This window comes from Mustela nivalis (genome assembly GCF_964662115.1).
Source record: "Mustela nivalis genome assembly, chromosome: 4".
In the NCBI taxonomy this organism is placed as follows: domain Eukaryota; kingdom Metazoa; phylum Chordata; class Mammalia; order Carnivora; family Mustelidae; genus Mustela; species Mustela nivalis.
The window spans coordinates 54,318,692-54,344,841 of record NC_139023.1 but is presented as its reverse complement, the minus strand read 5'-3'; the positions used below and the strand labels follow the sequence as shown (position 1 = coordinate 54,344,841).

The 26,150-nt window shown below is 42.6% G+C and overlaps 1 protein-coding gene across 2 annotated transcripts in view; it reads right to left on the bottom strand.

Moving 5' to 3' along the window:
- The window catches only part of FAM184B (family with sequence similarity 184 member B), a 199,928-nt gene that overhangs the window by 34,124 nt on the left and 139,654 nt on the right, over window positions 1–26,150 (bottom strand). For both annotated transcript variants that reach the window (XM_082728428.1, XM_082728429.1), the window contains 3 exons: window positions 22,379–22,489; window positions 18,676–18,783; window positions 4,938–5,041 (listed from right to left, as the gene is read on the bottom strand). In XM_082728428.1, the coding sequence (XP_082584554.1) occupies window positions 4,938–5,041; window positions 18,676–18,783; window positions 22,379–22,489 (323 nt within the window). The remainder of the gene's footprint in view (window positions 1–4,937; window positions 5,042–18,675; window positions 18,784–22,378; window positions 22,490–26,150) is intronic.

Genomic DNA, 26,150 nt, shown 5'->3' with positions numbered 1-26,150 from the left:
TCATTCAGCATAATCTCCTCCAGTCTCATCCATGTTGATACAAAAGTTGGGTATTCATCTTTTCTGATGAAGGTATAATACACCATTGTATATATGGACCATATCTTCTTTATCTATTCATCCACTGAAGGGCATCTTGGCTCTTTCCAGTTTGGTGACTGTGGCCATTGCTACTATGAACATCAGGATACATATGGCCCTTCTTTTCACTAAATCTGTATCTTTGGGGTAAATTCCCAGAAATGCAATTGCAGGGTCATAGGGAAGCTCTATTTTTAATTTCTTAAGGAATCTCCACACTCTCTTCCAAAGTGGCTGCACCAACTTACATTCCCACCAAAAGTGTAAGAGGGTTCCCCTTTCTCCACATCCTCTCCAACACTCTTTGTTTACTGTCTTGTTAATTTTGGTCATTCTAACGGGCGTAAAGTGGTATCTCAATGTAGTTTTGATTTGAATCTCCCTGATGGCTAGTGATGATAAACATATGTTCATGTGTCTGTTAGCCATTTTATGTCTTCATTGGAGAAGTGTCTGTTCATGTCTTCTGCCCATTTTTTAACATGATTATCTGTTTTTTGAGTGTTGAGTTTGAGGAGTTCTTTATAGATCTTGGATATCAGCCCCTCTGTTTTTGATTTTGTTTGTTTTGCCTTTTAGGACTTTAATGATAATGTTCAGGTGTTTTTTGGAAAGCAGAAAGAGTATGAGGCTGGAAGGCCAAGAAGGAGTTAATTGTCACTAGCACTCATGAGAATTCAAGTGTTCCCTGTATTTTTAATTTGTCTTTTAAGACTTTGGGGGTTATTTTTTTCTTTTCAGCAACTTTCCTTGGATGTATCTAGAGATTTCTAGGATGTATCTATGACGTTGCCTTTGGATTTATATTGTTGGGAGTTCACTGAGCTTCCTAACTGTGTAAGTTGATGTTCCTCATCAAGTTGAGAGATTATTCAGCCATTATTTCTTCAAATATATTTTCCTGCTCCATTTTCTTTCTCTTCTTCCTTCTGGGCTCCAACTATATGCATGTTAGACCATTTGATTTTGTCCCACACGTCACTGAGGATCTCTCCATTAATTTTTTTCCCCCTTTATTCTCTGGATAAGATAGTTTCTGTTAATCTGTATTCAAGTTGGCTATTGCACACACCAGTGAGATTTTCACTTTGAAAACTGTACTTTACAGTTTCAGAATTTCCCTTTGTTTCAAGGTTTTCATGTCTCTGTTGAATTCCCTATATGTCCACTGATTATAATGGTCTCTCCTTCATGTCCTTGAACATACCTCTTACAATTGTTCTAAAGTCCTTCTCTGCTAATTCTAACATCAAGGCCATTTTAGGGTTTTTTTCTATTGGCTGATATTCTTTCTTGATTACAGGTCACATTTTTATCTTCTTTGCATTCTCATAATGTTTTTATTGTATGATGCATATTACAGATAATATAATTAATATAATATAATAAATATAATACTGAATAATAGGAAGTCTAGATTATGTCTTCCTTTCAAAAGTGTTGATTTTTTTTTTAAATTTTTATTTTTTATAAACATATATTTTTATCCCCAGGGGTACAGGTCTGTGAATCACCAGGTTTACACACTTCACAGTCAAGCAGAGAAAGACAACTATCATATGATCTCCCTGATATGAGGAAGTGGTGATGCAACATGGAGGCTTAAGTGGGTAGGAGAAGAATAAATGAAACAAGATGGGATTGTGAGGGAGACAAACCATAAGTGACTTTTAATCTCACAAAAGTGTTGATTTTTTTTCTGCCAGGCAGCTAAACTACTGAAAGTCTTTTCTGATCCTTTGAGGTTTGAGCTTATCTTTCGTTAGAGCTGGTGCATTTCAATATTGTCTTCTGTTCTAGGGTATGGATGTGTTTCTTACCCATAAAGTATGACCTCCATGAGGTCTCCACTGAAAGCCTATATTGCCTTGGAAGATTTTTCTATCCCAGCTAAGCTGGGACTGCACCATCTACCAGCACGGCCTGTCCTCTGGGATTTTTCATTTACTCGACACCACAGCAGCCACACACATCAAGCCCCATGGAACACCATCTTGTGTGTTCTCTCAAGCCCTTGTCCAGGGACTTACAGCAAATCCTCATAGTTTTCTGTCCTTCCTCCCCTGACATAGAACTACCTGTTCAGATACCCTACCTTACAGATTCCAGCCACTTTACCAGCTTTGAGCTCTGATGTCTGCCTTCCCAGCTCAGCTTGACTCCACCTCTTTTTCTGCAGCTGGCAACTTCCCCCAGGAAGAAAAACAGGGGCTATGGTGGGTGATCATGGGACTTGACCCATGCTTCCCTTCTCAAGAACACAGTCTTCTGCATATTTTGCATTCATATGTTTTGCCCAGTTTTATAGCTATTTACAGAAAGAGGAACTCAAGCCAGACTGGAAGCCCATGGCTGGAGGTCTAAGTTTCAGTTCTTATTACTGACTATTAAAGGGCCAAGTGATCTGGAAAGGTGGAAGACCTGTGTCTCTTCATTTTGCACAGAACAGCTGCCCTTAGTTGAGATGTAGCTGAAACTGTGATTCTGGCATCAGAGAAACTCATCCAATCCTACCATGTACTAACAGTGTAACCTTGGGTAATTTACTTGACCACCCTGTTCCTCTGTTTTCTCCATCTTTGAAGCGAGGTACTTCAATAGTAATATCTATGTATTGAAGATTAAATGGGTTAATCATTTTAATGTGCTTATCACACTTAAGCATTCAATATTTGTTATTTTCATCACCATCATTACTCCCTGGAACACCACTAATGAGATTTCACTCTCTGACTCCATTCTAGTGCCTCAAAATTCCTCACCTCCTCCTAAAGAGCCAATTTCATCCTGCCACCCATCACTAAGTGAGCTGACTCTCCTAATGTCCCCCATTCCTCCTCATTAAAGCTGATCTTAACCTGCTCTCCTGAATTTGACCTTAAGCCCATGAAAAAACCACATCCCTTTTAAGAGCCACCATGCCAAAAAATCCAGTGTCCTGACCAGCATTCCCCACGAAGCTAAATACTAAATATGCAATCTTGCCCCCAAGGAGCCACTGCATTTGTTCTGTTCTGCAACTTCTGATGTTAGAGCTCAGGGTGCCTAGTCCTTCCTTTCTAGTCCTTCCCTGTCACTGCTTAGCTCTTCTCTTCACACCAAAACCCTTGTGGGAGTGACTGCCAGAGCCCCTCCTTTTTTGCTTCTATAGTTGAGGACAACCCCTTACTGAAACAACCACCACAGGAGAAAAAGATAAGGCTGTTGTGATCACCACCTACTGTTGGTATGCTCAACATCCTCTCCCTGGGAAAGCTTTACCTCTTTCCATGTGATTCTTTTTAGTCCACAGAGTTTAAGAGCAGCTGACTCTGCCCTCACCCTCAGATGGGACCAGGGGAGGATATGTCACAAATGCTGGCCAGTCAGAGTACTCCATCTTTGTGGCCAGAGTGATTGGCTCAGGAATTGACATGTGACCCAGGCTGGGCATCTTAGAGACCTCTTTGAAATTTCTGTCATAATTTTAGGAAAAAGACTCTTTCTCTCTGGAATTTTGAGTTATAAGCAGGACAAGGTTTGTGGTTGCCAGTAGTAAGGATATAATCTGGAAACCCGAGTCCAAAGTCTGTCCTCCTTCACAGCTGTTCTTATGTGCCTCATAGATTCTGAGGCAAAATCTGGAGGATTCAGCGGAAGTATTAGTAGCTGGGAGTTCACTGGGCTATAGGCTATGGTCTGGTTTAGGGGTTTATACCCTGCTTCCCCAAGGTTATGATCTGCATGGTTATGCCTCCTCTCCCAACTGATATGTAGAAACTTATTGCTCATGTAATGGTATTAGGAGATGGAGCTTTAGGGAGGTAATTAGGTCATGAGGGTAGAGTCCTCGTGGTGAGATTACTGCCCTTATAACAAGAGACATGAAAGAGACCTCTCCCTTGCAAACCTTTCTCTTTCCCACCCCTCCAATCCTCCTCGTCATGTGTGGACACAGAAAGAAGATGGCCATCTGCAAGCCAGGAGCAGAGTTCTCACCAGGAGACTGAGTGGACCAGCATCTTGTCCTTGGACTTCCCAGCCTCTAGAACTAGGAGAAATAAATTTTTGTTGTTTAGGCCCTACAATCTGTGGGATTTTGTTACAGCAGCCAGAGCTGACCATAGGACATGTGGACTGCATAGTCTTCTCTGTCCAGTGATAATTTGGTCACGTGCCTTGCTTTGGCCAGTGGAATATGACTAGAATGAGAGGATGCAGTTCTGAGCACAGGCTTTAGGAGGCACTGCATATTTTCATCAGCTCTTTTGAGATTCTTCTCTTTACCATGACAATAACATGCTCCAGATAGAGGGTAATATTTCAGTCTCAACCCCAGAATGAGCAAGCATATGGACAAGACTTGAACTTTACCCATAGTTTGGGGCAGGCAATGATGCCTGACCTTTAGGCAGGAGCCAAGATATAGGTAGCTGACATAGGAGTTAAAAATCACTGGTATTTTGGAAATGTTTGTTACAGCAGCAAAAGCTGACTAATATAGATGACAGAGATGGGGTATCTCCCATCAGCGACAAAGCTCCCTCATGTCTCCTAGTTAAAGGATAAGGAGCAGAGATTTGGGGCCAGCTGAGTTTTAGGCAGGTTTATTAACCTCTTTCAGTTTCTGGTTCTTAATCTATAAAATGGCCTCTCTAGGTTGGTGTAACAATGGAATAAAATAAGTTGTGTTAAGCCCACAGCTGTACTGAGAACATACAAAACACATATGTTCCCTTTCTAAGTGTGATGCAAGGGGCAGTGATAAACACTTGAGGAATGAATGAATGAATGAATGAATGAGTGAATGAATGAATCCTCCCAGAGTTGAGTCCTCATTCACTGGAGCACTTGCAAGCTTATGTGTCCTCCTGTACCTTTCTTCTTCATCACTGCTGGTTCCTTCTTCAGCTGCTAACTTATCGTGATACTCTTCTCCTTTGGGCAGGCTCTGAGGTTTATTCAGCTTCAAGCATGGATCCTAAGGTAAAAACAGTTGCAAGATGAAACTGAGTATACCTCCCTAATTCAACCCAGGCTTATCAAACCAGAAAGCAGAGGAGAAAGAGCCCCTGGTGATCCATAATTGGTGCACAGTCCACAGGCCTGGCATGATGAGACCTGGGACAATTCAGTGCCTATTACAGTGCCTGGCTTAAGAGCAGTAGTAGCCCTTATCCCTGTATCCTATCTTCCATTGACCAAGACCTTCACACATCTGATGAAAGTCAAGCACAGAGATGGTAGGTGACCTTTCCAGGGTCCCACCATCAGTGAGAGGTGGAAATGGGACATGCAGTCAGTGGGTCTGACCCTGGGACTACTGTGCAGATCAGAAAACACTGCCAGCAACAGCTGAACAACCGTGTGAACGAACGCTATTATTACCATGCTCATTTTAAGGTGGCAGCCTGTGACATCTCATGACATAGGCTCAGAGAACATGGAACTTGCTGAGTTGGCCATACATGTTGAGAAACGAGGTGTGGTGAGAGGAGAATATGGAAACCATGAGTGAACACTCAGGTCTAGGAATTTTCTATGAATTAAATTTGTTCCTGTTATCCTTCTCCCCTTTCCACAGAAATAAAAGGTGAAAAGGATGTTCTTTTTTTTTTTTTTTTTTTTGGTCTACTTATTACAGTAACCATTGTCTATGGAACACACTAGTAAGACAGGCTAGGAACTGATGTCTTCATTGGCAAATCTCATTAAATAATATTAAATTGCAGCCTGGGGTTTCCACTAATTAGTTGCATGGCCTTGAGCTAGTCTCTTCCCTTTTCTGGCCCAGAACTTCATCAACTGTAAAGCAAAGGGGTTGGTTACATCCATAGTTTTCAACTTGTGTTCCAGAGACCTTGGGACATGTCCCTGGGTCCAGAGTTCAGAAGGGGCAGAGCTGAGGCTGGAGGATGAGTCATGGGGCTCCAAATCCCTCTCAGCCTGGCATGAAATTGCTTTGATTGCCCTTCCAGGTATTATAATGTTTATTAAAGGTCACCAATTTCAAGGTTAATGACGACCTCTGTGTTGCCAAATCCAGTGGTCACTCCCCAGGCTTCAGCTAACTAAGCTTCCCTGCAGGACTGGAAATATCTGGTTACTCCCTCCATCAAGAAGTTCTCTCCTGAGTTTCCTCCTCCCTCACCGGCTGCTCTTTCTTAGTGTCTTCTGCTCAAGTCCCCTGCTCTTCTGCCCCTCACCTTAGTCCTTGAACTTCTCTCTCTCACTCCCCATCTCTCTCACCAGCATCTCATCTAGTTCCATGAATACTGATGACAAACAAATTTAATCTATTTCTAAGATTTACCCTAAAGTTTGGGCTTGAATATCCAACTGTCGTCCAGATTTCACTTAGGTGCTTAATAAGCTTCTCAAACCTCAACATGTCCAGATCTGAACTCCTGGTCTCACCCTCCTCAAACAGCAAGCATGCACCTGTCCCAGGGCCTTTGAACTAGCTTCTCCATTGCCTGCAATGCTCTTCACTATAATATTTGCATGAACTGCTCCCTCATTTCACTAACCTCAACTAAGAACCTTCCATGACTTTAATCCTAAGCGCTGGACCAGACACCTATATTTAATTCCCAGTTCTTCTTCTTCTTAAGGACGTAATTTTGGGAACATTATGTTGTCATGGATTAAATAAACCAATAAATATAAAGTCTTTGAAATGTATTAGCTACACAGTGAATACTCAAATTAATATTGCCCAGGATTGGGGCACCTGGGTGGCTCAGTGGGTTAAAGCCTCTGCTTTCGGCTCAGGTCATGATCCTACGGTCCTGGGATCGAGCCCCACATCGGGCTCTCTGCTCAGCAGGGTGCCTGCTTCCTCCTCTCTCTCTGTCTGCCTCTCTGCCTACTTGTGATCTCTGTCTGTCATATAAATAAATAAATCTTTAAAAAAAAAAGTTTGTTTAAAAAAAAAATATTGCCCAGGATTATTGTTCTCTGATCATCTTCTCTAAAATATCACCCCATCTCACTTTCTTTCTCCCATCTTGATCTATGTCTTCCTCAAAATACATATCATGGCCTAATGTCAATTACATGTCTACTCTTCCACTCTGTTTCCCTCTCTGGAAGGTCAGCTGGATGGAGACAGGGATTCTGCTCTGTTCCCTGCTGTTTCCCTGGTTCCTAGAAGCAGTGTGAGGCACATGAAGAGCACTCAGTAAACAACACATGAATAAATAAAAAAAAAATCTCTCAGAGAGCAGGGGGGCCCTTATCGCCCACACTTGCCTCACACTCCCACTACATCCCATGGCCCAGAGTTGGGCCCCTTGTGCTCCTGATTCTTAAGTTCCAAGTTCTGTTTGAGTCATTTGTGTTTCCTTTAAACCTAGCAGAAACCATGTGATGCTGGAACCCTCACTTTCAGAGACTCAGGGTAGAGATGACAGAAAGACAATGACCATCTCTGCCCAGGAGGGCCAGTGGAAGGGTGCCCAGAGGTAATGGCCCACTGGAGAGTATGGGTTCCCTCTGCTTCCCACACCATACCTATCTAAGCCCTCGTCTTCCCTTCTGGAGCAATGTGTCCTGGGTCAGCTTAGCTAAGCCATACCTTCCTTTTCCAGGCTTTCCTTCCCTGCGTAATTCTGGACCATATGACTTCATATAAGGTCTGGAAGATGGATGTGCCTTTTTTCTTGTGCTTTGATGTTTGCCACAGGACATCAGGTGCTGGTTCACCTGGTTGGCCTGGGCTGCCTGGACTCTCAGCTCCTCCATCTCCCACTGGACCCTCCATAGGCTTCTCCATTTCCCAGGACCCAAGGCATGTTTAGCTCTGTGAGAAAGGATGTTGGATTCTCCTACAGGTCACCGAAATCCTCCAAGCTGGAGGCTCACTGGCTTCAGAAACCAATACTATTCAAGCTCAGCTCCATGGGTTGCATTCGTCCTTGGTCTTCCCCATTCCACATTAATCCTTCTTTGCTTCTGACTGCCTGCTCAGCTATAGGCCCACTTTAGGCCTGACATTGGACGTGGATGCAACAGTTGAACATATAGAATGTTCAAAGAGTGTTCACCTGGCTCCCACAATGATTCCATATTTTTCCAAAAATGAATCCCATGTTCTCTATCATTTCTAGTAGTCTGTTTCTCTGACCAAACTTTATCTCATGCACTCTTTAATCTCTCGATCCTACTTATCCTCCAAAGCCCTACTCAACTGCCACTTCCTCCATGAAGCCCTCACAATCTTTTTTATTGGCACTATCCTTTCTGCTCTTGAAGGTCTCATAACATTTTTTTTTTTTTTGCTACTGTAATTTGCTCACAAATATTTTTGGGCATTTACTATATACCAGGCACTTTTCCAGAGACACAGCAATCAGTAAGGCAGATGAAAGTTTTTTCTGCTTTGTATCAATTATAGGAGTGTTCCCTTTTTCCCTTTCTGGAAAGTAAAAGTAATCCCAGATATAGTTTTAAAAATGTTATAAATCCTCCAGCTATTAACTGAGAACATGCTGCATGGTCATTTTCCTTTGCCTGAATTTTTTTCTTTAGTGTGTGTAACTGGGTACTAAAATCCAGCTGACTGACATGCTATTTGTTACAGTGAGTTTCGTTCATTGCTGGGAACTTTCAAAGATGATGTCATCAACAAGCTTGTAATCTCTGTGTGGACCGTAAGCTACAAGGCCCACCTTTGCCTCCTACTTTCAAGTATTTGGGGCATTCAAAGTGTCTCCCAATTCCTATAAATACCAGAAGCAAATATCACAGTCTTAGCAAAACAGCTTTTTGAGATACCTGTTATAAATCCATGTTCTGGATAATCAAGGGAAAATTGCATGGCAAATGCAGAACAACAGCAGTGAATCAAAATAGCATAATACTACAATATAAATAAATATGTAATTATTAAGATTAATCAGTCCAGGTTTCTAAAGGAAAATTGGATGTTATAAAGAAGTATTGGCAAATAGAAAGCACAAAACATGTTGGTAAAAACAACCCTAAGGGTACCAGTAATCAGGATAAACAGGAAGTGGCTAAGTTCAACATGTTATCTATCCTGATAAAAGGAATCATTCACTAAAACTCTCTAATAATGAACCTGTATGCATCTAACAATAAAGCCTGAAAACTAGGCAAAATGTTTGGAACTGTAGGGAGAAATGCGCAAATTTACAACTATAATGAGAGAATTTAATAACTACCTCTCAGAACTGATATAGTAAGTAAACAAAATGAGCTAGGATACAGAAAATTTGAACGAGATTAATAAGCTAAACCTAATACCTAAAAAAAAAAGATACTAATCAGTGCTAAGATTTATATGGTACTAAGTGTTGCCAGGTCCTCAGCTCTATGAGATGGGCTGTGACAAAACTGAGGCCAGAGAGGATATGCAAGTTCCCCAAGATCATATGATGAATATATCACAAAGCTAGAATTCAAATATACAGTCATTCCCTGCACAACATAGATTTGAACTGTGAGGGTCCACTTATCTGTGGACTTTTCTCTCAGTAAATACAGTATAGTATTATAAATGTATTTTTTTCCTATAATTTTCTTTTCTCTAGCTTACTTTAAAAATATGCAGCCACTTTGGAAAACAGTGTAGAGATTCCTTAAGAAATTAAAAATAGAGCTTCCCTATGACCCTGCAATTGCACTCCTGGGTATTTACCCCAAAGATACAGATGTAGTGAAAAGAAGGGCCATTTGTACCCCAATGTTCAGCAGCAATCGCCACAGTCACCAAACTGTGGAAAGAACCAAGATGCCCTTCAACAGACGAATGGATAAGGAAGATGTGGTCCATATACACTATGGAGTATTATGCCTCCATCAGAAAGGATGAATACCCAACTTTTGTATCAACATGGATGGGACTGGAAGAGATTATGCTGAGTGAAATAAGTCAAGCAGAGAGAGTCAATTATCATATGGTTTCACTTATTTGTGGAGCCTAAGGAATAACATGGAGGACATGGGGAGATGGAGAGGAGAAGGGAGTTGGGGGAAAATGGAAGGGGAGACAAACCATGAGAGACCATGGACTCTGAAAAACAATGAGGGTTTTGGAAGGGTGGGGGGTGAGAGGTTGGGTGAGCCTGGTGGTGGGTATTATGGAGAGCACATATTGCATGGAGCCCTGGCTGTGGTGCATAAACAGTGAATTCTGGAACACTGAAAATAAATTTAAAAAAAAAATAAAAATTTTTAAGAATATGTGTTGATTGTTTATGTTTGTGGTAGATCTTCTTGGTCAATAGTCGGTTGTTAATATTTAAGTTTTTGGGGAGTCAAAAGTTACATGTGGATTTTTAATTATGCAGGGAGCTGGTACTAGCATTGTGCAAGGGTTAATTATATACTTAAATGACCAAACTGAGAATGTAGGTTTTTTTCTATCACATTGGGAGCAATTAAAAATGGCCCCAAAGGGGTTCCTGGGTGGCTCAGTCAGTTAAGTGTCTGACTTCACTCAGGTCATGATCTTGGGGTCCTGGGATGGAGCCTTGTGTTATCGTTGGGCTCCCTGCTTAGCAGGGAGTCTGCTTGTTCCTCTTCCTCTGCTCCTCCCCCCTGCTCATGCTCTCTCTCTCTCAAATAAATAAAAATATATTTTTTTAAAATGACCCCACATAAATCTACAAGCAAAGCTCACCACAGTTCCAAGTGTTGACATTCTGTGATCATGTGATCTGATGATGACAATGCAATAAAATTAGAAAGCAACAAGAAATAGGTTTTTAAAAGTAAACTCCAAGATACAGCCAAAGACATACACTTAGAGGGAAATTTACAGCGTTCACTGTATTTATTAGAAAGCATTCAAGAAGTTAGAAAAAGCATAATAGAATAAATCCCAAGGAAGAAGAAGGAAAGAGATACAAAAAACAAAATTAATGACATAGAAAAGAAGAGATCCAAGCAATGCATCTGAAAGGTGGCTTTTCAGAAAGACACATGAAGTCTGATCAAGGAGAAGACGAGAAGGAACTTAAAGCAATATGAATAATGGACAAATAGCTCATGAAAGTTATTATAGAGATGAAAAAGAATTCTAAATGTACTCTGAGCCACTGTGAGGACTGTGAAAGGAAATGCACAGGATGTAATTTCTGGGCCACCTTACCGACAACTGATATATTTAAAGGTATCCCGGGCAGGAGTCCAGAAACAGGAGAGGATGGGAGACACTATGAAAAGCTGATGAAGCACCGGGAGGACTACACTGGCTCCCAGCTGTATCCCATTTTTGTATTTCCATACATTGACTGATGGATGCCTAGGACTCTCTAAGGTGGGCACCCTACCGTCCTAATATCACAGATGAGGATGTGAGATCAGAGAATCGTCTAGCAACTTGCCTCAGGTCACATGGCCACTGGAAGATGGCCTGAGGACTGGACCCCTGGATTGTCCTGCTGCCTGCCCTGTGATTCCATATGACCACAATGCTACTTGCCACTACCATGGTGGTAAGATCGCCAGCTGCCAGCATCGGGACTTAACTGGGTGTGAGTTCAAACCATGTTGTACAAACATGCTGTGAGAAATATCTGTGAAACAGACACTTAAGGTCAACCTGAAAGATGAATGTTGTTTTCCTAATCAATAGGAAGGTGAAGTCAGTAATCCTTTCTGTCTATTCACTTTTTTTTCCCCATCCTCCAGGACCAGACAGGGGCATTCCTTCTAGAAAGAAGGTGAATCCTCCTTTTCTTCCACAAGTAATTGGAGAAGGACCCCAGTGTTCTTCTAAATCATCCTCCAGCCAAGACTAATTTCTGAAGGGGTTCCTAATCTAATCTTGTACTACCAGGACTCAAAATGGTACCCTTAATTCCATTCATTCAGTTGTCTTGTCATATATCAGTTTGTGTACAAGATAGTGCTTGACATCTGCCATATACAGGTATATTAGGTGATGGAAGGGTAAAAATTAAGAACACAGAGTTCCTGATGTCAGCAAACTTACGGTTCGGCAGGGGGGTACGAACAGACCATATAAATGTCAAAAATATTTCCCCCCTCTCTCCCTCTAGTTGTGTACCTGGCATTTGAAGTCAAAGTACATAATTCAAGAGGCCCTAGGCTGCCATCAGAATATTTCACAAATAGACATGACCATGGAGACAACAGTTGGCTGAAACGAGTGCTTTCAAGCTCACTGATACTCATGTCAATGGTGTACTCTTCTTTGACCTTCAAACGGAACAGATTCTCCAGTTGCCCCTTTCCTGGTTTTCTGTTTGGGATCTCAGCGAGTTCCTCCAAGAACGACCCTAAGCCACTCCTGGTGTATTTGGAGTTACCCACGCCTAATTCACACTCCTGGTTTCCCCATCAGGCATTTTGCTGCAGTTCTAACCAGTGCTCTTTGTCCAGGGCCAAAGGGCCTGGGCATAAATTGTACACAGAAAAATAAACAGTTCTGCTTCTTTTCCAACCGTCCATCACCAAAGTCTCCTCCCAACTCCTCCCAAGCAAAGAGCTGGCTGGTTATTTTAATCCTGTGTTCACATTAGGTTTTCATCTTTCATCTACCAGGCAGTTAACCTCTTCTGGATTGTTTCTATTTTAAAGAAACATCCACGCCCAGGAAATCTCCTGGAAGGGAATATTCAAAGTCATTCTCAAGTTCAGTTGACACTCTTTCAAAGGTGGCATTATGTATATCTTAAAATAGAATACCTAATGCAATGGGTTTTTGCTGAAATGATTACAGGGGGTTGTAATAGATACTATAAAGTCACCTTACATTTATAGATTCTTGAACTGTTTTGAAAAGTGCCTTCATATACAGTCTTCTGTTCATTACAACAAGTCTCTGGTGTGGAGCCAAGTAGGGATTACTGCTGCCAATTTACTAAAGAAAAGGAGTATGGAGTTATCATTTGGAGCATGGGTCTGTTTCCCTACCTGTAAAATGAGGATAACAATGACACTTGTCTATCTGGGCTGTTGTGGGGCTCTGGAAACTATTGTTCTTGGCACACAGTCATGGCCTGGTCCGTGTCTGCTACTTACAGTATTGAGGAAACTGATCTCAGGTTTCTGTACTTGCCTGAGGTCCCCCAAAGAGGTCTGGGGGAAAGCTCAGACTGGAGGTATTGCGCATCCTATGCTGTCTTCCCAGGTTCAGCAAATCTCAGCCCAATCAATTTTCAGCCGCCAAGAATCTCTCCAGAGAGTCAGTCTTCAGGGCAGCCCGTCTTGCTCCAAGTCAGATCGAACCAGGTCCCCCTACTCACACTGCACAGAGGGTTCACTGCAGTTGTTCGAGGGCTGAGTGGTGGTTTGCCCTAAGACAGCTGATACCCTTGGATTCCTATGATCCACTGGGTGTGCCACACAGTGTCAGCTGCCCAGCAAACTGCCTGGGGCCCCCTGTGAGCTGGGGACACGTCCCAGGCCTGGGAGAGCTTCAGCGTGCCCCTCATCTCCCTTCCTCCAGGCCTCGGGGATTTCGCCTTGAGACCTTTCATTGTGCTCCTTCTTCCTGTCCGCTCCCTCCCTGGGGAAGACATCTTCAACTTTCAGTGTCCAGGCAGATGGCAACAAATGTCACTGCTCTGCAGAATCTTTCTGGACTTCCCTGGGCAGACACCTGCCTCTCTTATCTTGGCTGCGAAGAATCTTCCTGCTATTATTACAGTATTTATCATACCATGTGACTATTTAAGTAAATACTTATTTCCTCTTCTAGAAATGGAACTTTCCAAGGACCAAGACTGGGCCTTATTGACCCAGAATCCAGCTCCCATGCCTGTAGATGCCACACATAAATATTTGTTGAGGCAAAAAAGACTTGAATAATAATGATAATCAATGACTCTCCTTTTTCTTCTGGAAGGGTAGAGGCATGAGACTCTGTGGAAAATTTACCCCTTTTCTGCCCTAGTTCACTGTGACCTAGGCACCAGAGTCTTCCAGAAAAAAAATTTCCCTTCAGAAGTACTAAGGCTGACATGGCTTTCTGAAAACCAATGAAAAAAAAAAAAAAAAGCTATAAAAAAACCAAGAGAATCAAAGAGACTTAACATGAGGGTCAACAAGACAAAAGATTCAACAAAGTCCCAGCTAACTGTGCTGGGGATAGAGCCACACCCAGGCTTGGCAACCCTCTCTCAGTATGTTCTGGGAGTGGAGGGAAAACAGCTCAAGTCTCAGTTGACATTATTATTTTTATCTCTCTTGACTCCCTGTAGGGCTCTGGTAGAAAAGCAAAAAACGGCCTAAATCAAAATTCCAGAGTCTTGAACAAACTTAAATTTTATGGCCCCTTGTGGGTCCATCCATGTGGAGGGCCTTCTATGACTGTGCTGCAGGGGGCCACTCACACAGCCACTCCACCAGCCTAAGAAATTCTCCAGGACTTTGTATCTCTAGGGCCCAAGTCAAACTTAAACTCGCTTGGCTGACATATAGTCAGCTTGCCAAAAGTATCTGAACTAAATTCCAAATTTTCTCTGATGGGTCACGTTCCGAAAGTTTTATAATGCACTGTGTTGGCCAGGATGTGGGGAAACAGATGGTCACATGTGCTGCTGTTGGGAGTGTGCACTGAGACATCATCAGTGGAAGGCAATATGGCACAACTATCAAAGTTAGAGGCGCACATGCCACTGGACCCAGAAAATTATATGATCACAAGTTAGCATCTACCAAGCATTTGCACATGCTGGGTACTTTCCAACACTATACATAAATTAATTCATTTCATCCTCACAAAAGTCCCCTGAGGTAAGTGATATCAATGCCCCAATTTACAGATGAGGAGGCTCAGGAAAAAAGACTTTAAAACATTTGTCCAAGACTGTTCAGCCAGTAAGAGCACAGGGACCTGTTTTAGGGGGAGCTCACCTAACCATGATACTACACTATATCCTTCTATAGAGCTATCCATTGAAGCATTATCTATAATGGAGAACACCAACATAAATATCTGTCATAAGCGAAAGAGTAAATATATTACGGTTTTCTGTACGGGGAACACTGGGCAGTTGCTCTTTCAAAGAAAGGAGGTTGATATGGAAGTGTACTGATGTGTTGCAATCTCCAAACTATGACAATTTAATGAGGTAGAAAAAGTAGATCCCAGGCAAGTATGCTACCATTTGTAGAAAAAAATAATAAATTCATAATTATGCTTGCATATGCATGGTATATAGCTCTGAGCAGATACACAAGAAGAGATAAAACACAACAAAACCAGACAAGGAACTAGGGAGAGGAGGGAAGCTTCTCACTGTATGCCTTTATATAACTTCTAAATCCTCTGCCACATATATGTATTAATTATTTGAAAAGAAAACAATTTAAGAGAATAAGTCATACCTGCAAAGCACATAGGAGTTGCCTAATAGAAAATACAGCACCAGATGTTTAATTCTATTACTAAGTGTCCACTTGGTTTTAAAGCTGTTGGTTTATGAATGCTTCTTTCCTCCAGGGTCTAGCTCAGAGGCTGGCCCATCCTAGGTATTCAACAAATGACTGTGGAATGAATAAATAACGTGCATATAGAGTTGAATCAAATGGAACTGATGTTCCCTGAGGTTCCATGTGCAATTCATACACAGGAGGGGTGTGTACTGCTCTCTAGAAACCGGGCTCATGAGGGACAGTGTTCTAGACCAAGCAGGGCAGGAGGAGAGCCAAGTTTCACGGTGAACCAACCTAGGGTTGTTAACATGCATGTGTACTTTGAACTCCCTCAGGATTTTTAATTACATCAGTGGTTCTCAACTGGGGGCAATTTTGTCTCCAGGAGACACAGGAGAGCATCTGGAGACATTTTTGACTGGGACATTTTACTGGGGAGATGCTACTGGCATTTGGTGGGCAGTGGCTGGGGATAAGGCAGAGAAACGCTGAGCCATCATAACAGCTCTGACCTTTATTCACCTGCCCTGGGATATACCTAGAACTTCAGGTATGTGTATTCTCCCCCAAAAATCCAGCTGATGCTCCATCTTCCTGAGCTTATCAATCTTATTTTCACTGGAATCTCATCACTCAGGAGCCCAGCCAACTCTGTCCCACCTCCCTGCCACAGTCACTGTGAGGAGCTGAGAAACAGTTGAATATTTAAGAAAGAATCATTCCGGGAATGGGGCTGGTGGAAAGTTCAGCTGTCCCCAGGGCCAGGTGCTCTTCCAGCGGAACGCAAGCTCATGAGGCTGGTTCTTGAGAAACTGAGGGAGGATGGAAATATCTGCATACTTCTCAGGCAGGCGCCATCAGAAAGGATGCATGGCTCCAGAGCAGGAAGGACCAGCCCCACTGAGGTAGGTGCGTATGCTCCATTAGCCTTCTCCTGCAGGCTTATGTGGGACAAAGAGGGTGCTCTAGGATTCTCGCCCAGTCTGGGTGTCAGAGGGGAAACCCAGGGCATCCTGGCTGCCCTGTTCAACCCCAAGACAAAGTTGAGGTCTGTTTTACCTGGGAGGCATCCTGGGCATGTGTTGATACTCTCACAAGGGGAATGGGGCTCAGAGCCACAGACCCAGTGGCTCTGTTCTGTCCTGGGGCCTTACATGCCTATGACCATGGGCAAGTCACCCAACTACTCTGTGCCTCAGTTTTTTTCTCTGTAAAATGAGGGCATTACAGCGTTGTTGGAAGACTCCAAAGAAGTTATAGATGGGGACCGTGCTTGAGAGCTGACGGGTCCCGTACAAACATTAATTGTCATTCACATCCGTATCTCCCAGATTTCTGACTCATTTTTACCACAGTGAATATGTGGTTAAATAGGGGCCAGCTGGCAGGACCAGGGCTCTAGTTCTGGAAGTCTGGAGTCGAAGGAGAGAAAGTGCAGTTCCTGTCAACACTCAGGCACATGGACATGGTGAATAAGAGATGGGCGAAGATGAAGCAATAAGATTCAGACTCACGTGTGTTTTCCTGCCTGGAGTATGAAGTGGAATGAAAATCTGGGACAGCAACAAAATAGAATGTTACGGGGATGGCCTTTTGCTGGCTGCAGCTGCAGAGGTTAATAGGAAAGCTGAACCAAGAGGGTCAAGGAAGCCGGGACACTCAAACGCTGACTTCACAGGAATTATTTATGTGTTTGACATCATGCCGCAAATATTCAATGAGAGCGTATGTTCTGCTGCATTAAACTGTGGTCCTGGGAAGATATACTGAAGTCCTGGTCCCCAGTACCTATTCATGTGATCCTATTTGTATAGAAGCTTTTGTGAATGTAATTAGTTATGATGAAGTCCTACTGGATTATGGTGGACCCTAACCAAGGATCTGAGGGTCCTGTTGAATCGATATTCTACAATTAGCTGGCTAATCATCATCATCATAATTAGGGTTATACACTTGAATAGTACCTCCTAGCCACCCTTTCTTTGGTATAATTCTTAAATATTATTCATTTTCTTTACCAACTAGCTTTTTAAAAAAAAAGAAAAAGAGTGATCTTCCAGGAATGTTGTGAAAGCCAAGGAAAACCGCCTTACAGCTCCTGTATTGGTGTATTTATGGCCATAATTTAAAGGGAAGTATAGAGTACTCTACCCCTGCCGGGTTCATCTTTTCTAGAAAGATGAAACAACCAGCCAGTTAGAAGTGGCCTTTCCAGAAACACATTTAGAAGCTGTCTAATGGGGCACTGTCCCCAGAACCGATTGACAAATGCCCTGTGAAGACCCAGAGGCACAGACACGCAGGGAAGATGGCCCTATGAGGACAGAGCCAGAGCTCGAAGTGATGCATCCGCAAGCCACAGAATGCCACGGACTGCCAGCAGCCATCAGAAGCTGGGAGACAGGCACGCAAGAGAGTCTCCCTCACAGCTGCCAGAAGGAACCAACCCTGCAGTCACCTAGATTGGGGACGTCTAGACTCCCAAACTGTGAGACCACACATTTCTGTGGTTTAAGCCACCAAGTGTGTTGTGATTCATTATGACGGCGCTAGGAAAATAAAACGGCTTATCATGAGCGAACAGAGGACTCACAGGAACCAGCTTCCACCCTTGAGCAGGGTCTGTAAAAGGGCAGCCTCATGGGACGGCTAGCGTAAGAGTAACTGGTATCTCCATGCAGAGGGAGACGGCCAGGGGCATTATTATTATGCTTCCTGCTGGGCAGAGCCAAGGCCGCCTCTGGGCGAGTACCCTTTTATCTGCCAGGCAAGATCCTCTCAGAGAGGGAAGGAAGATTTCATCTGACAAGCTTTGTTCTTTTTTTTTTTTTTAATTTATTTGTCATAGAGAGAGAAGCGAGAGCAAGCACAGGCAGACAGAGTGGCAGGCAGAGGCAGAGGGAGAAGCAGGCTCCCTGCCAAGCAAGGAGCCCGATGTGGGACTCGATCCCAGGACGCTGGGATCATGACCTGAGCCGAAGGCAGCCGCCCAACCAACTGAGCCACCCAGGCGTCCCAAGCCTTGTTCTTTTTCAAACCACGTGGATAATTACTCAGAACTCTATTTTCTTCATGGCTTTTGCAAATGGATTTTGTGGTGATTTTTTTTTTCAGACATTTTGGGAGCTCTGAGGGGGGAGATAAAAGAACCCATTAACACTAGCATATGTCACTAGGGACGATGAAGTGCTGAGAGAAGGGATATATCCTTAAATAAAGCAGGAAAAAAACAGAGGTTACCTGGGTCTCTAAAATGCTGTGCTGTTGGCAATCCAGTTCCTGGGACCTTTCTTTGCCTTTTCCGGGACATACCTTATTCTGTTGGATAAATTCTTCCAGTCTCAAAACCTAAAATAGAAGAAAACAAACACTTGTTAATGATATGGAGCCCCATCTCCTGATGGGGTCAATAATCTAGGAAACCATTCTCCAGGGTCAATCGGTTCTGGGGACAGTGCCCCATTAGACAGCTTCTAAATGTGTTTCTGGAAAGGCCACTTCTAACTGGCTGGTTGTTTCATCTTTCTAGAAAAGATGAACCCGGCAGGGGTAGAGTACTCTATACTTCCCTTTAAATTATGGGCATAAATACACCAATACGGGAGCTGTAAGGCGGTTTTCCTTGGCTTTCACAACATTCCTGGAAGATCACTCTTTTTCTTTTTTTTTTTTTTTTTAAAGCTAGTTGGTAAAGAAAATGAATAATATTTAAGAATTATACCAAAGAAAGGGTGGCTAGGAGGTACTATTCAAGTGTATAACCCTAATTATGATGATGATGATTAGCCAGCTAATTGTAGAATATCGATTAAACAGACTGGTTTCTCTGCTCTAGACTCTGAGAAAAACAAGGCGAATAACCATAAAGAAAACTCAGATTTGCTAACAAATCTTGCTAGGAAACCTAACCCTCCTTGGGCCCCATGCCAGGTATGAGGAGGTAAGGAAGAAAGACAGAGTGAGAACAAGATGGTAAGAGAATAAAATACAGCCCAGGCCTTCCAGGGGCTCTCATCTCGTGGAGGAGGCTAAGCAGGTAAGTGGTTATCATCACAGAAACATTCAGGAAACAAAATGATAATAGTACCATGAATGGTGTGTTTCTCTGTGCCAGGCACAGGCCTAAGAATTTTGCAGTATAAAGTTGTTTAATCCTCACAACAACTACTATGGGACACATACTACTGCAGAGAATTTACAGCCAAAAACTCTGCCCAGGAGGTCTGGGGCACTTCAGGGACACTGAAGGATAAATAGGAGTCCGTCAGTGGCGAGGGTGACAAGCGACATTCCAGGAGACAGGAGAAGCAGGTGCAATGGCAGAGGGAAGGCAGGATGTGCGTGAGGATGAGGAAGGTTCCATGCTGGGGGCCTGGCATACAGGAGTGGGTGGGAGGAAAGAGAGTCCTGGGCAAGAGTGGGGGTGGGTTGGGCTGGGCCCCAATTATGAAAAACATGGAAATTAAAGATTTGGGGGAAGGAGGAGTGGGGTCTTAAGTGGATTTGGGTTTTAGAAGGCGAGTTCTGGAATTAGCTGGCCCAGGGAGGATGTGGAGGCAGGGAGATACAGGCCAATGCTCTTGACAGACTCTAGGCAACATCACAGAAGACGGTCACGAAACTATTTATACTGCATTTTTGCTAAGGCTTACAAAATATCCAAATGGGAGTCCTATGCAATTGTTTGTGTAACATCTGAAAGAGGTAAAGAAAAACAGAGTCTAGGCAAGCCATGCTGGGGGTCTGATAAAGGGAGAAAAGAGGATGGGAGCCCTTAGGGATAGGACCCACAGGACCTGACAACTGACTGGATGTGATGATGGGGGAGGGGCGCGGACTCCAGGTGAGGATGGAGGAGGTCAGGCCCGTTTCTAGCTTTGGTAAGCAGTGGTGGAAGACATGGAGAAGGAAGAGCAGGCCTGACGTGCTTGGTCATGATCAGCCATCTGCAGATACTCAGGTCCTGAATGATTCTTGTCATCAAATGCGTGGCACACCGTGCTAGAGGGAGGATTAGCATCATGGTTAAGAGTGGGGTCTTCAGAGCCCCATTACCTGGGTTTGAATCCTAGACCTGCTAGTCATTACCTGTGTGGATTTGAGGAAGTGATTTACCTTCTCTGAGCCTCAGTTTACTCATTTGTAAACTAGGGATAATCCTAGTACCTACATTGTATGGCGGTAGTGAGGATTAAAAGTTAATACACGTAAACGGCTTAGACAGCACCTTAAATAAAGTAAACAGTCAGCAAAATTAACTGTTGTCATTTTTAGAGAGGAGCTCTCCTGGGCATTTAGAGAAACAGTCAGTAGGGGGACCCCAGTGTCCCATGTCAGAAGCATGACTGGGCTGGTCCCACACAGATATGGGAAGCCTCCCTAAGCTCTGCAGAGCAGCATAGTCCAGAGCCACTGTGAAAACTGACAGTACAACTTGACACAGAGGGAGAGAAGAGGAAGAAAGAAATGGATGTCTTCACCTTGTTGCCACGTGGCTGAGGTGGAACAGAAGCCTCTGGAGCAGAGCCTTGCTGCTGGGACTGCTCCTCCTGAGCCCCTAATATATCAAGTCTGAGGTCTGGCAGGCTCAGCTTTTAGAAACATGGTAACTTGTGACACAGAAAAAGAGGTTGGAGAAAACTGTAATGTGTACATGCGTCTCACACAGCCAAAGATATAACATATCACAAATACAGCTGCGGCCCCTGAGTGTCTCCCTAATCCACCACCGTCCCTTCTAGAAACAACCTGCGGTTCAGATTTCCTTCTGTCATTCTCAGGCGTGTCTCCAGACTGGACTCTACTAGGCATTTCTAAACAATTGATACTGTTTTGCACACGGCTTCTAGATACTTAAAAGCTCCCGTAGGAGGTTGTGGCACTCAGTCAGGGCTGAGGAACCAATTTCATGGACTCCTGAGGGGAGCATGGACTCAGGAGATGTGAGAGAGGACAGGGGAAACAAGGAAACCACTTCACATTTTGGGGGGGTCTAATGAGCCAAGAGTGAAGCCCGTTTCCAGTCCCTCCCGCGAGTTCCCTCCAGAACATGGTCAACAGTTCTTTTAAACTTTGACCTTGGTCTCTGGGTGGTCTGGGCAGGTGGACTCACAGAGCAAATATGATGTTTAGCTGGTCTACAGACGTTCTCTACTCCTTTCTCCCTTGCCTGACTCCTCTGTGCCTCCCCAGGCTGGCCCGGTGACACAGATACAACCGATGGGAGGAGGAGTCAGTGGGAGCCCTCTGTGAAGGCTTGTGGTTTCCTGATGAAGTGGGCAGGCCTGGTCATCACCTCCCCCATGCCCCATCTCCTGGTGTAAATTTGGACCTGACAAGAGGGTGGTGACACTCATTTTCCAAGCCTGAGGGAATCTGAGCTAACTTTCCCCTTAGATGCAACAGGCATAGGACCTATGGACTACAAAACTTTTAGGGGCCACAACAATGTTTGAATTTCTTTTAAAGTCAGGTGGTAAAAATACAGCTTGGCTATATTAATCTTTATATCAATGTGGTCATAAAATACAATTTTTGATATATTTTTTTTTCAATGGAGGAAGGAGCCCATGAAGGCAAAGGCATTTAAAACCCAGGAAAGTGAGGACCCAGTCCAGGAGGAGGAGAGACTGTGGGAATCTCAGATATACCAGATGTGATGTCATTTAGCCACAGAATCCACCCCAGCAGCCTACTGCCTCCTTTTATGTGAGACATTAAACGCCTCTTTGTTAAGCCTCCATAAATCAGGCTCTCTGTTACTCACAGCTAAATTTATGCCCCAAGAGACAGATTTCTTGTCAGGCCAAAGTCCTTTCCTTTTTTCCAAGGATGCTGAATGTACAGAAGTCAGGCCAGTTTTCTGTGCTTTCTGGCATCTCAGTTAGCCAAGACTTCCACCCAGACCCATCACTCCCAAGAACTGAATTAATTTGGGATTTACCTCAAGCAGGGAATTCTGGAGCTTCACATTTAGGGCTGCTTTCTCTTCTTCCAGCTGCTTGATTTCATTTTCTGACTTCTTCTTCACTTCCTCCAACTGTGCTTCTACTTCCTAAATGATGATTAGGAGAGTTATCCACACAAGACATGAATGCATGGACAGCACATGCACATATTCACACCCTGCCTTATCCCAAAGGAGTTCAAAGAAGCTTACAGTAAAGGTTGCAGGATACAAAATTAATCTGAAGAAATCCATTGCATTTATATCCACTAATAATGAGGCAGGAGGAAGAGAAATTAAGAAAACAATCCTATTTACAATTGCACCAAAAGAGTAAAATACCTGCGAATAAACTTTACCAAGGAGATGATGGACCTGTACTCTGAAAACTATAAAACAATCATGAAAGATATTAAAAAAAACACAAACAAATGGAAAGATAGTTCATTCTCATGGATGGGGAGAACAAATACTGTTTATAATGTCCATACTACCCAAAGCAATCTACAAATTTAACACAACCCCTGTCAAAATACCAATAACACTTTTCACAGATCTGGGACAAATAATCCTAATATTTGTATGGAACCATGAAAGACCCTAAAATAGCCAAAATAATCTTGACAAAGAAGAATAAAACCAGAGGTATCACAACCCCACATTTCAAGAGTTACTAAAAAGCTGTAATACTCAAAACAGTATGGTACTGCCACACAAACACATAGATCAATAGAACAGAACAGAAAGCCCAGAAATAAACCCATGTTTATATGCCTCTTGACAAAAGAGGCGAGAATATGCAAAGGAGAAAGACTGTCACTTCAATAAATGATGCTAGGAAAGCTGGACAGCTATATGCAAAAGAATGAAACTGGACCACTTTCTTAACATACACAAAAATAAACCCAAAATGGATTAAATACCTATATGTGAGACCTGAACCATAAACATCCTAGGAGAGAAGACAGGCAGTCATTTCTATGACATCAGCCATAGCAATGTTTTTCTAGATATGTCTCCTGAGGCAAGGGAAATAAAAGCAAAAATAAACTACTGGGATTGCATCAAAATGAAAAGCTTCTACATGGCAAAGGAAATAATCAACAAAACTAAAAGACTACCTACTGAGTAGGAGAAGATACTTACAAATGACATATCTAATAGAGGGTTAGTGTTCAAAATTATATATAAAGAACATAGAACTCAGGGTGCCTGGCTGGTTCAGTCATAGAGTATGTTACTCTTAATCTTGGGGTTGTAGGTTTGAGCCCCACATTGGGTGTAAAGATTACTTAGAAGTGAAATCTTGAAAAAGAAAAGAACATACAACACCAAAAAATAATACATTTTAAAATGAGCAAAACACTTGAACAAACACTTCTCCAAAGAAGACATCCAGATGACCTATGTTCAACATCTCTTATATCAGGGAAATGAAAATCAAAACCACAATGAGATATCACCTCACACCTGTCAGAATGGCTAAAACCAAAAACACAAGAAACAACAAGTGTTGGGGCACCTGGGTGGCTCAGTGGGTTAAAGCCTCTGGCTTTGGCTCAAGTCATGATCTCAAGGTCTTGGAATAGAGCCCCGCATCAGGCTCTCTGCTCAGCAGGGAGCCTGCTTTCTCTTCTTTCTCTTTGCCTGCCTCTCTGCCTACTTGTGATTTCTGTCTGTCAAATAAATAAATAAATAGATAGATAGATAAATAAATAAATAGAAATAATCTTAAAAAAAAATAAAAGAAACAAGTGTTGACGAGGATGTAGAGAAAAGTGAACCCTTTGTACGGTTGGTGGCAATGCAAACTGGTGCAGCCATGTGAAAAACAGTATGGAGATCCTCAAAAAAATCAAAAGTAGAATTACATAAGATCTAGTAATTCTACTACTGGGTGTTTACCCAAAGAATACAAAAGCACTTACTCAAAGAGATACATGCATCCCTATGTTTATGGCAACATTATTTAAAAGAGCTAGATTAAGGAAAGCAGCCTGTGTCCACTGACAGAGGAATAGATAAAGAAGATGTGGTACACACACACATACACACACACAGAGGAATATTTCTCAACCATAAAAAAGGATGAAATTTTTCCATTTGCAGCAATATGGATGGATCTAGAGAATATAATGTTAAGTGAAATAAGTCAGAGTTAGAAAGACAAATACCATATGATTTCACTCACATGTGGAATTTAAGAAACAAATACACAGAGAAAATAAAAGAGACAAACCAAAAAACACACTCTTTTTAAAATTAATATATAATTTATTATTTGTTTCAGGGGTACAGGTCTGTGATTCATCAGTCTTACACAATTCACAGTGCCCACTATAGCACAGACCCTCCCCATGTCCATTACCCAGCTACCATCTCCCCTTCCCTCCAGCAACCCTCAGTTTGTTTCCTGAGATTAAGTCTCTTATGGTTTGTCTCCCTCTCTGATTTTGTCTTGCGAAAAAACAGACTCTTAACTATAGAGAACAAACAGATGGTTACCAGAGGGGAGGTGGGTGGGGGGAATGGGTAAACCAAGTGATGGGGATTAAAGAATACACTTCCGGTGAGCATTAAGTAATACAAAGAATTGTTGAATCACTATATTATACAACTGGAACTAACATAACACTGTATATCAACTACACTAAAATTAAAATTAAGAAAAAAGATTGCTTAATTAATTTTATAAAGTCACTGGAATGAATAAATCCAGAGTCAGCAGCATTTTATAAAAACAATTACTTCATTTCTGGCACTGATATACTTCTGAATCTTAGCTTTTAATATTACTTAAAGGAAATAACTACAAAATTATTGAATTCTACTTCCAAGTTAAAAAAAAAAAGAAGCCTACAATAGTCATAAAATATTTTAAGAAAACACGAATTAGAAATAAACAATGGGGTGCCTGAATGGCCTGGTTGGTTGACCATCCAACTTGGTTTCAGCTCAGGTCGTGACCTCAGGCCATCATGAGATGGAGCCTATGTGGGGCTCCATGCTCAGTGCAGAGTCCATTTGAGATTCTCTGACTCCCCCTCTGCCCTTCTCCTCCACTGGTCCTTTCTTTCTCTCTCAAATAAATAAATAAAATATTTGAGGGAGAGAAAAGAAATACACAAGAAATTCAAAAGAAAACAAATGTTAAGATCATACCCCAAATCTGATGTATACTGGCAGGGTGTACACAGTAGACATCTGGGTTTAAGTTTTACAGTGTCAAATGAGCAAAGAGAATGCTCATTACTGACACAATTCTCGGTGTTCCATAAATCAAAAATCCAACTACATTCTCAGATGCAGGGAAATATTAAAATCAGAGTAAAATTTTCCTCTGGTTTTCTCAACAGCTTCCATACTTCAGTCAAAATGACGGGGCTCACAGAGTCGCTTCTCCATGGTTCCTCACCCCAGCTTGACTGCCTCACACAGAAGATCCAGACAGAGGAACATTCTGCGGACAACGTGGATGGCACAGCCTTTTAGCTGTGTGATACTGAGTACATTTCCTACCCTCTCTGTGACTCATTGTGTTCCTTAAAAGCCTAGCACAGTTCTGGCTGGGTGAGGGATAGATAAATAATGAGTACAACTATTCTGATAGATGCCTACCATTTCCAATCTAGTCTATTTTGGGAGGAATCTTTTATCTGTCTAGAGGATATCTAGAGGAGCAGATGAAATATTCTGTTCCTCTTAGCTGGCCTCATAAGTAGGTAACAGCTCATTTATTCGACAAATACTTATTGAGACCTACAATGTG